Source organism: Candoia aspera, chromosome 4, assembly GCF_035149785.1.
Source record: "Candoia aspera isolate rCanAsp1 chromosome 4, rCanAsp1.hap2, whole genome shotgun sequence".
Classification (NCBI taxonomy): domain Eukaryota; kingdom Metazoa; phylum Chordata; class Lepidosauria; order Squamata; family Boidae; genus Candoia; species Candoia aspera.
In genome coordinates, this window is record NC_086156.1 from 70,098,154 (window position 1) to 70,109,842 (window position 11,689).

Sequence of the window (11,689 nt, forward strand, 5' to 3'; positions counted from 1 at the left end):
TCAATGTCATCTCTGTCTCTAACCACGGGGGAGCCTCACATGCTGCTTTCCTCTTTTACTCAAAACCATCTCTAACAGCTAGATACAACTCAACATACAGTGGTACTTAAAGGTTTGTTGAATCCTTCTGAATTTTGAAACCCACACACAAATATGTAGCTTTGGATCATTTTCCTCAATAAATAAATGAAGAAGTACTGTATAATGATTTTGACTCATTTGTTTAATTGCGTTCTCTTTATCTAGCTTTAGGACTTGTGTGGAGAACAGATCACGTTTTAGCTCATACTTATGCAGAAATATTGAAGATCCAAAAAGAATTCACAAACTTTTAAGCACCACCGTAGCACTGTTTTTATCCTGCTCTCAATTCATCAGTTAGAATAAGGAAAGGAAGAGGAGGAAACAGAACCAAATGCCATCGCTAGGTGAGGAAGACAGGAGAGAAATCTAAAGAGCCAGCAATCCCAACAAGAAATACGACCCAAAAAATGCTAAATAAATGGCTCGACTGCGCCATGAGTGAGTATGAAAGATCTGGTTGCAGAGTTTGCTATTAGAGATCAGAAAGTGGGAAGTGGGAACCAGAGGGATACAGAGGCATTTTAGTATCAATGTTTAGCTACTGAAGTACCTTGCTTGTTTCAGGACTGTCTGGGTCAAACTGGACCTGTTTAGCTGCAAGTTCTCTGCCTGTATCTACATCATAGCACAAGTATACCCGACCAAAGGCACCTTGTCCTAGGAGCTTCCCTCGTCGCCAGTTGACTGGAGCACTCGGAGCTGTCAAACACAAGTCATTTTCCATTTATAATTCCATCCAGAGACTGGCAGAAACAGTACTGATTTATATCAGCTTATTTAACTACTAAAACAGTGAGAAAGACAGAGATGCTTCCCATATTTAAGTTACAACAGTCTAATGTCTCAGGGCTGAAAAGTGTGATGTGTAAATACGTAACTTAAAATAGTGCCGCATTTAAATGATTCTTGCTAATTCCCAGGACAGTCACATCAGCATTTCACAATACTTCTATTCCAACATCCCCCAAAGAATAGCTATGCCATATCAAAGAGTATCTATCTCAGCATTCTTGTTAATGACTACCGGAAGCCCTAAAGAAGTAGGCTAAGCTGGCGTTCTCAATTGCTTATTGAGGCAAATTGCTTATAACTTATTGAGGCAATTGCTTATAAAGGCAAATTCTGTTCTTTATTATTAGCAAAAATCCAGAGACAAACTTATCCATAGATGTAAAATTTCCAAAGTTTACCCCTGGAAATAATTGAAAGTTTGAGAAATACTGAAATATATGCAACATTTCTTTATCATATTCAAATCTATTTTATAATGCTCAGATAATTAACTGTACAATTTCTTTAATCTTACTGAAACCTGGTACACTGAACTACAACCACAACTGAATTCCAGATACATTGAACAACAACCCTCACTGTCCCCAGCCAGGTGACTGCAAAAATGAGAATTATAATCCACCACATCAGGAAGGTGTCAGGTTGAGGAGGTTAAATTATTTTATAAGTTATAAATAATTGTTTATAACGACAAAATTGTCCTATCTAAGGTCTGTAGGTTGAGTCATGGCAACTGGATTTCTTTTTTTGGTTGAAACATTTCGCTGCTTGTCCAAGCAGCTTCTTCAGTCTGGGCCCAGATTGAAGAAGAAGCTGCTTGAACAAGCAGCGAAATGTTTCAACCAAAAAGAAAGAAATCCAGTTGCCATGACTCAACCTACAGACAATTCCACCTGGATGACTGAGAATCTTCATCGACATGTCCTATCTAATATTACTGATGAAATTTACTTCCAGATAAATTTATTTAAGATTGCAATTCTCAAATGTTTTGCAGAGTACATCTACACATCTGCTCAATCACATATTGTTCAATGACCCTTATGTGCTTGTAGGCCTGCAACTTCACCCTGTATAAGCAAAGGCAGGCTAGATATAGGAGGCTGTTCGAGTATCACTAAATAAGATCAAAGGTCACCACATTATGGCAAGCCACACTTCAAACAAAAAAATCTGTACATTCCTCCTGACATGGATATGAGAGAATCTTCTAGTGTTGAAATATTTAGCTCAAGGGCTAAATCATGTTCTTTAAAATGTTAATCCAACCCACAGATCTCTCAACTCTTTTTTCTCCTTCAATTTATACCAGTCTTGCCTTTTTCCAATTTGATCCCAATGCTGCCTGAATGGAAATTGTATCCTAGAATATCCTGGCTTAATCTTGTTCTTCTCACTGCATTTCTAAAGTGTATTCCATCTTTTTACTGTTATGATTCTGTTTTCTCTAATCTTCTCAATTGCTCTGTAAAGTAGCAAGCATTCTGAAGCCCTTTGAAGCTTTCTAGAACAAATAACAATTCTGAAATCAATGAAGACTGAAGAACAACAGGAAAGGGGAAAGCTGAAGAAGGAAGCAGGTCCTGCCTGATTATGACCTGTGTTTTCTCATAGGGTTTTCACAGTTGAGAAAGAAGGATAAGATACGTAATTCTAATCATTTATGCAGTGAACCCCCAAAAAGAGAAATAAACACTTGTGGCCTTCATTACCTACTACAAGGCCTTCAATGAAGTCTTTGCTACCTCTTCCACTTCTCAATTTCTTGATACCAACAGTGATTAATGTTCCTACTATTGCTGGGATCCAAAGCTGATGGCAAGATTAGAATCCATGTCTAGTTTCTTGGAATATGGTTCATTATTACCAAGTTATCAGTGAATTATCACATTCAGCAACTTTTTTGTTTTGTTTTGTATCCCTGTTGCATGGAATTCAAAGAATTGTACTGAATTTTAATTTATCTGATAGTTTCTGCATTGGTGTACTGGGTGGCCTAGGGATTTGCATTTACTATTTTTTCTGGTTTGGTTGCCTGGATTATTTTTATGCAATCCTTTGCATACTTACCTGAGAGTAAATTACTCAGAGGGTCTTATTTTGAGTAGAGATGCATAACATTTTATTCTAAGCACAACATAAGTGGATTTTGGCAAATGTTCTAGTCTATTTAGCAAATGTTCTTGCATTTTTGATCCTAACTTCTATAATGCTTCCCACTCAAAACCCCTTCCCATACTGGAATACGCTCTTCCGTCTGAAATAGACTCCCCATTCTTAGTCTATGGAACACACAGCAATTAAAACAGAAACAAGATTTTAATGAATAGAGCCTTTCCATAAAAAGCTTTCCACCCGTTATTCCAAAAGAGAAAACACCTCATACAAATGTTGCTTTTCCATAATCATGCTAAATTTCCACTGTAAAAGTTAGTTCAAACAAGCAAACAAACAAAAAAGCAACACTCCATATTTTCCCAGCCCTTGTATTTCTAGAGCTATGAATTTTATTCCATCTATTAAAAAGTCCATCTATTAATGCAACCAACAGAGCATCCTGCAGTAATCCTACTGGTATACTAATGTCAAGTATTTTCTATGGTCAGTTTTGAAAGCAATAATAAATATTTCTGTATCTGGGAGTATCAACTTACATTTGGTTGGGATGTTTCTCTCCTGCACAGTGAGGATATTCTCACTATCAGCACTCCACATACGTCCACAGGTGTCAAGATACTGCACTGTCAGGCCAAGGTTCTCCCCATTGGTGCTTAAGGAGCGGCTCGAAGGTACTAGTGTGAAGAGGTTGCCCTGTTGGCGCCGAATGCGGGGAAATGTCCTCCGGCCTGAATAGTTAACAAGTACCAATGAAACGAATGTGAAATGCCCCAATCAACAGGCTTGACACAACAAAACAGGGATGGGACTAACATTTTGTAAGTTCAATGAAATATTCAGCATATATGAAATCAAATGTAATTGTTTGCTAGGCAAAGGAAGAGTAAATTTGAGCACACTCCAAACAATTCTAACTTAAGAGTGTACAGACCAATCTTGAATTAACAGTGTGTCATACGTATTGGCAGGTGTAGGGGAAGAGGAAGGGAAGAAACAAAATATTTTTGCTGTTAAAAATGTGTTTCTTCACAGAATTATCCATGAATCAATTTAAACGCTCAATAAATTCTGAACATAAGCACTGTTTTAGAGGTAGCAATATTTGCTCTTAAGGTATCATCCTCTTATAAACCCAGAACAGTCAGGAGCTTGAATTAACATAGTCCTGCTTTCCTAACTCTCTCCCCTTTATATTTCCTGAGTAAATTCACTGCAGTAGAACAAGGAGATAAAGTCATTTTATTAGTACAATTGTTCCCTGCCGCCTCCTCCTAGTCCTTTCAAGCTATTTAAAGAAGGATGAAGGGGAGAGAAGGGGTTGGCAACAAGTGAAGCAGACAGCTTTTATAGAGAGTGTTGTGAAGTGGTAATCCTATCAAGATTAAAAAGGGGGTGCACACCCACCATCATTGTAATCTTTGTACTGCATAGAGACATGGTAACGCCGAGGGTATGTCCCACCTTTCTCAGCTTTGTCAAAGATTTGATTCTCACGATCTAGGATAAAGAGGCAGAAAAGTTACATTATCAGATATGCATACACACAGCCCCTTTCAGGCAGATACATTTTGCCACAGGAGGTCTGAAGAGAAACAAAGAAATCACTAGCCTCACTGTGGGAGGTGGGAAGTGAGGTGGGAGGCTTGGCATGGGGGAATTCAGGGTTAATACATCTGTCTATGCAAACTGTGATAGTGACAAATGAATAACTGATGGAAACATACCGACTGCACATTTAAACAATTTTCTTTAGCAAAATATAAATGCAGTAAATATACAACTAAAATATGAAGGTTCTCTAGTTCCTTCTAGTTGCCAATAACTATCAGAGCAGATACCCAACTCACCTGAGAAATCTTGCCTATTATCTGGAAAGCTCTGGGCTCTGGACATGCAAGATTTTCGGAAAGAAAGGCTGTTTGGAAAAAGTGGGGTAGAAGAATACGATATTACATCTTACACGACTTCCAAAGCACTTTTACCATGTCTCTGTGTGTGTCTGTGTGTGCGTGTGTGATACTCTTGTTACATTTTACATTTTTTACAAGATTAAAAAAACAGTGTAAAACTATTGTACTATTGCGTAGGAAAAAACACAAGAATTAAAAAGTCTGCCTATGACATGTCTGTTCCTCATGTTCTATCTTATTTCCCCCTCTGTATTTTCAGTCTAGCTATATAGGCAAAATAGCTTAAAAATTAATAGCTTAGTATCTTAAAGATAATGGAGAAAAGTTGAAACATACTGCAGAGTTCCTTTCAAAGAGGAAAATCTTTGTACAACTCTGACTTTTAATAGAAATACCCTCTAAACTGCTTGCTGTCAATACCTTTCTCCTGACTGGCTCAAGGACTGACAACTGCCAGATATGGAGTTTTCAGCACTGGTTAAGGGATCCAACATCTAGAACAGAAGATTACAGAAAGTTAAGTTAAATTTAGTCTACTGTTGAAATGACACAATAAAAAAATTGAGAAAACAGACTTTAAGTTGATTTAATTAGAACTGACAAAGATTAACTAGGTGGGACCAGTTAGGCATGTGCTCAATTGATAGCATTCCATCCATTGTATTAGTGGAAATATCACAGTTAAGGAAAACATAGCCTGTATGTAGCAATCATTTTGGTACCAGAGCCAAATGTTTTTTCACCAGTTGCTTGGGGGGTGGAAGGCACACTTATGCATGCCCACTTTCCCATCCATTTCTCCTACAGACACACATTCTTCCAGTCAATGTTGCTAAGAGAGAGACAAGGAGGACTAGGTTCATTCTTCCTTGCACAGAAGTACTAAGTTGGTGGGAAGAAGAAAGAGGACTTGTGGTTTACCTTGTCTCTCAACAACCTTGAAGTAATCTCTCTCCTAGCACTGGGAGGGAAGAGTTCTCTCCTAGCAATGCTACTTCAGATTATTAGGTTCTGAAGGACAGTGGACTTCAGAAACCTAGAGCCTTCGTTCTTCCTGATAGCAATGCAGTCGAAGGTTGCAGGATGGAAGGGAGGGAGCCCACCCCTTCCAATCATACTGACCAGGATCACTGGGAGAAATATAAAAGCAAAAAAGCAGATAACTGAATTCGTAATATGGGAATCCAGCAATTTTGGGCATGTCATCCAGAGGGATGAAGGGAGTCTTGAATTTTGCTGTCAATTATAGAGTGAAATTTTCCAATTACAGATAATTGTGAAAACAGTTTTGACTCTTACCTCTAACTAATAATACTGATCAGCTGGCTTATGGGGAAAATGGAAGAAACCTGGAGCTTGGCAGGACCTTCCTTTTTTGAAGCTAATGACATATGGATTTCCTAGCAGTGATGTAGCCAACACACCCTGCTTGCAATATATAAATGGTCCCCAGCATGTCAACACTTCTATGAAGAAGCAGAGAATCAATTCCTGAAGCTAAGGTTAAAGCATAATGTTCAATAAAGTTAATGTTCTAAAACACAGCTTTTACACACACATATATGCATGCACACACAGACCCAAGGGTATTTGCAAATATACAATTATGCAGGAAAGCATTAAACACCTTGGGCATGACCTGTAGCTCACTAATAAGACAATTATATGACATGCAGAAGGTCCCATGCTTGATGTCTGGCATCCCCATATAAGGCAGTGCTCACTTCGAAGCCCAGGGCCTCATGTGACTTCCTAAGCACTTGATTGTGGCCTCCAGACACTTCCCAAAGTTGACACTGAATTAATAACTTTTAATGTTAGCAGAATGGGAAAATAGTAAATATGCAGGAAGTACTCACCTTAACTGCATTTAAGTAATTTAAATGAAACCAAATCCCATTTAGTTTTAGTCCAAACTCCATCCACTTTCTGGAGTGAATGTGACTCCCAACACACTACCAAATGCCAAACCTAGCCATTGGTGTAAAGAAAGAGGTACATCCTTGATGCAAAATAAGGGAAACTCAGTTGACAGAGAGCTGCTGCCAGTTGGTATAAGTGGTTATACAATATGGAGCCAGATAGATTACTGGTTTGTCTTGATCTGTTTGGATGTAAGGCAACTTGCTACGTAGCATACAAAAAGCTCAGCTGAGGGAATTAATGGACACTGTTGGCTATATTCTTTAAAAAATATTTTTTATCTCACTTTTTAATATTGATACGGGTATACTGTATTGTATAAATATTTTTATATTGATAAGTTACTTGTACTTTAACTTACACTTTGTTCATTGGTCTCTGGTATAAATTCTCCTTCACTGTTTATGCTGGTATAGGACCCCTGGCGAGCGATTCGCTGTTGTCTCTCTGGGACATACCCTGGTGGGGGTGAACTTCGGCCTGTATTCTGAGAGCCTGAAGGTTTAATAAAGCTTATTAAATGGCTGCACAAGATAAAGGACATCTGAAAAGAAAGTGATTTCAAACAAAAGGACATCTGAAAAGAAAGCATTTCAAACAAAACACAAGCACCATTGCTAGTAACAAAAGATACAAGGCCAATGGCATTTGGACCAACATTAGGAATGTGGCCTGAACAAAGTCCACAATGGATCTTACAATAAGAGAAAGACATTTGAAATATACTGTATGTTTGATCCACCTGATGGTGACCAGCAAGCATTTTGACAATGCAGAGTGACACAACTTTGTAAACGGAAGAAGAGGAAATATGCAAATAAAAAATAAAAGAAGAATCAAAGTCTGAAACCACCCTCTGCCTACCATTGTTAAGAATGACATGAAGTATTTATTTAAATTCCTAATGAACTCTTTCTATAATTACTAATATCCTCTTTCTATAATCTTTTCATGTTATGTTACTAAGCACAGTAAATTAACTAGATTTCTTTATCAAACAAAAAGCATGCTGCATAAAATAGAGAATGAATGTTTGCTAAATATTCAAAGGCTCAATGACCAAAATGTGAGGAATAACAAGACATAGCAATGTTTTGTTACAAGTACCATATGATTTTTTGGGGGTGAGGAGAAAACATCCTCCAGCTAGAAATTCAGAGGAAGGAAAAAAACATCTGTAGCAACAGCATTTTAAATCTCTCTTGGCTAAAAGAGAGCTACAGGTGGCCTCCCTTGTATCACTAAGGATCCTGATCTATCTGATATTTGACTTTATTTGGGGGGAAATTCTGTTGCTCTAAATGGGAGTGAATGGGAAGGAGAGAAAACCTGCAACAGACTTTCTGGAGAGAAGGATGCATTTGCCGAGCACAGCACTGTATAGAACAGATTCTTGAACTGAATAATTATAGCCAAGATGGAAGCAAAAAGAGGCATAACAGTCTCAATATGTATTATAGTTTCCTCATGATATAATATCATCTATTAAGGATTTAAATAGTTAAAAACTTCTTTAACATTTTGTTTGTTTGTTTGTTTTGAAGGACTGATAGATAATTTAATCACATCTTTACTGTAGCACTGTATTTTAACATTCTAAGTGTGGCATCCAACAAAGTCAACTTATGGGGTAATATAAAAATAAAATAAATAAGCCACGTGTTTTGACTGTTTAATGTTCTTCCACAGCAATCAGTACCCTACTGATTTATGTATTTCATCTCTGCTACTTCTCTGTTTTTGAGTATATGAAAACATGGCATACTTTACACTTTTACCTATTAACTGCAAGTCTAATATACATGAAAAATTAGCTCTCCCTCACTGATGCAATTCAAACATTTTCTGGAAAACTTGTAACAGTATGCACGCACAGAGGTACTTTTTTCCTTAAGGCAATCCTCACAAATACATACTGTAGCATCTGATATTAGAAACTCACCCTGTACCTACAGATATCTTGAATATTGCTTTTTTTTTTTTTTTTACTTCAGTACACATTTCTCTTTCTGAATCTCTTTCTTTCTCTGTCATGATTTTATCATGAATGTAAGTTTCAGGCTTTATACCAGACACAAGGAATCTCTGTTATTTTCCAAGTTCTGTCAAGCAGTATTGACCAGAACTTGCCTTCCTTCCTGTTGCTTCCTTTTTTTTTTTTTTTTACTTCCCATTCAAGATGAAGTATGAACAACTGGACAACTACACTGGGGAAAGGGAGATTGCATGCCAAAGGTGGGGTAGCCTCACTCACTGTTGGTATGCAGGATTATCACATTTGAGATGTGCAATTTGACATATCTTCCTGGAGCTAATTTGCCCCTGGCTGAAGTAGAATCCTGAAATAGTGTTTTATATTGTCAGACTACAAAAAACTCAGTACAGAATTATTCTTTACAATTATTTCTATTTTACAATTTAAAATGAACCTACAGTACAAGAGGATTCCTAATTAAAGGTATCATCTATATATAAAGGTAAAAGTTTCCCTTGTCATTAAGTCCAGTCGTGTCCGACTCTAGGGGGCGGTGCTCATCTCCGTTTCAAAGCCGAAGAGCCGGCGTTTGTCCGTAGACACTTCCGTGGTCATGTGGCTGGCATGACTAAATGGAACACTGTTACCTGCCCGCCAAAGCGGTACCTATTAATCTACTCACATTTGCATGTTTTCGAATTGCTAGGTTGGCAGGATTATCTATATAGTACTAAAATAATTCTGTTAATCGACAATGGGAATTTAAAATATACTTAGCCTTTTGGCCAAGACTGTGTGTGTGTGCGTGTGTGTAGTAGCAGCACCATCCTATCATTATGTCCTTCACTGCCCCATTTACAATGTGATTAGGGCCAAATTACTGATGGTAGGTGAACTCAAGGACTTGGACCTCAGACTGAACTATCTTCTTGCAGACATGTTTCCAATTGTTAGCAGTCAGGTTGCTACTTCTGCTCTGTCATTTAAACTGAGAAAGAAATATTTAAATTCTTAAAGCTCTGGCTTTACTGTATCTTGTTTTAACCTTCTTACATCTAATATTCTTTTACTTCATTTTATAATCTTACTAGCCTACAGTTATTTTATTATTATTTTACTGTATGATACAGGTAATCCTTGCTTAATGACCACAACTGGGACCAGTAACTCTATTGCTAAGCGACCCGGTCATTAAGCGAGACATCACGCAACCACAACTTTCAATTTTAGCTAGCTGTGAAGAGCGCAAATGGTGATCACATGACTGCGGGATGCTGCAATGGTCATAAACGCCCACCAGTTGCAAAGTGCCTGAATCTCGATTTCGTGACCATGGGGACACTGACGGTCGTGTGAGGACTGGTCGCAAAGTAACATTTTCAGCACCGTCGTAACTTCGAATGATCGCTAAATAGGGCAATTGTTAAGCAAGGACTATTTGTGTGTTGTGGCATGTGGATACAACAATAAACTTACTAACACCCTCTAATGATTATCAAAGAGATCAATAGGCTAAAGAGATCAATAGGCTAAATATACATTTACTTTGTCAGAGAGTCAATAAATAATAAAAAGAAAGCCCTTTGTAAAATGTTAAGGATTAAAAAAGGAAAATCCTTTTAGGTAAGCATTTCACCTAATTTGCTATGAAGCTAATTAGCACGGTTTGTACAAGACTTTCAGAATTCTGACGATGATCTATACTTACAAAATTTATTTATTTATTAGATTTATATCCTGCCTTTTGAAAAGCGCACCAGGTAACATATACAGCACCCCTTCCTCCTATTTTTCCTCACAACAATTCTGTGAAGTAGTTTGAACTGAACTGAGAATGAGAGTGAAAGACACCCAGTGAGTTCCCATGGCTAAGAAGGGACCTGAATCTGCGTCTCCCTGTGCCAGTGCAACACATTAACAACTGCCCCAAACAGGTTCTTTTTAGAAGTACTGCATCTACAGACTTTAAACAAACTTCATTGCCAGAAAAATTTCCCAGGGAAAAGGGAAAGGGCACAGAATCAACTAGGCTTTCTAGAATGTGATTCCTCTCCCCATTTGTACAATGGTATCAATCAATGGTATTTTCTAAAAGCAGACAAGAGGATAAATTTTCTCCCCAGACCTCTGTAGCAACCTACAACACTACTTACTTATCCCAGTTATTTATCACTTGCAACTACTAATAATGAGGACTTCTGCATGTCTAAGAACTTTAAATGGATGTGTCAAGTGTCATTCTTGTTAGCTTAACAAGAACTAGGGCTGAAATTACAAAGGTCAGTATTTATTGTATATGCAATAGTGTTGCTGGCTCCATAAGAATCCATCCATCCATCCAATTTGTATAGCTGCCTGTCTCACATAGTGACTCTGGGTGGTGTACATAATAAAACAAAATACATAAAAACATTAAAAACCACAATTTAAATGAAAATAAAAACAAGGTAAAAAACAAGAAAAAAGAATGGTGGCAAATCATATAAAGATTGCATCCAATTAACTATAGCACAGCCACCTAACAGGCTCTACTCTATCGAGGGATCCCCAAGCACATTGCCAAAACCATGTCTTGAGGGCCTTCCAGAAGGCCAGCAGGGTTGGGGCCAGCCTCACCTCAGGGGGAATGATGTTCCACAGGGCAGGGGCCTCAACAGAAAAGGGTGGGACCTTTCCTCCACCTGATTAAACTTCCTGGCTGATAGGACCTGTAACATGCCTCTCCTGCTGGACCTGATGGGACAGGTACCTGGGGAGAGGCGGTCCCTCAAATAACCTGGTCCTATACTATGTAGGGCTTTAAAGGTCATAACCAGCACCTTGAATTGGACCCAGAAGCAAATTGGTAGCCAATGCAGCTCGTGAAGCAGAGGTGTAACATGTGCAA

General features: G+C 38.1%; 1 protein-coding gene across 1 annotated transcript in view; it reads right to left on the reverse strand.

Annotated features, from left to right (window-relative positions):
• Positions 1 to 11,689, reverse strand: part of MAP3K3 (mitogen-activated protein kinase kinase kinase 3) — a 63,254-nt gene that overhangs the window by 15,067 nt on the left and 36,498 nt on the right. Inside the window, exons 8-13 of the mRNA XM_063300418.1 lie at positions 7,189 to 7,322; positions 5,325 to 5,398; positions 4,842 to 4,909; positions 4,399 to 4,491; positions 3,531 to 3,722; positions 635 to 783 (exon numbers count right to left, since the gene is read on the reverse strand). Coding sequence (XP_063156488.1) covers positions 635 to 783; positions 3,531 to 3,722; positions 4,399 to 4,491; positions 4,842 to 4,909; positions 5,325 to 5,398; positions 7,189 to 7,322 — 710 coding nt within the window. The remainder of the gene's footprint in view (positions 1 to 634; positions 784 to 3,530; positions 3,723 to 4,398; positions 4,492 to 4,841; positions 4,910 to 5,324; positions 5,399 to 7,188; positions 7,323 to 11,689) is intronic.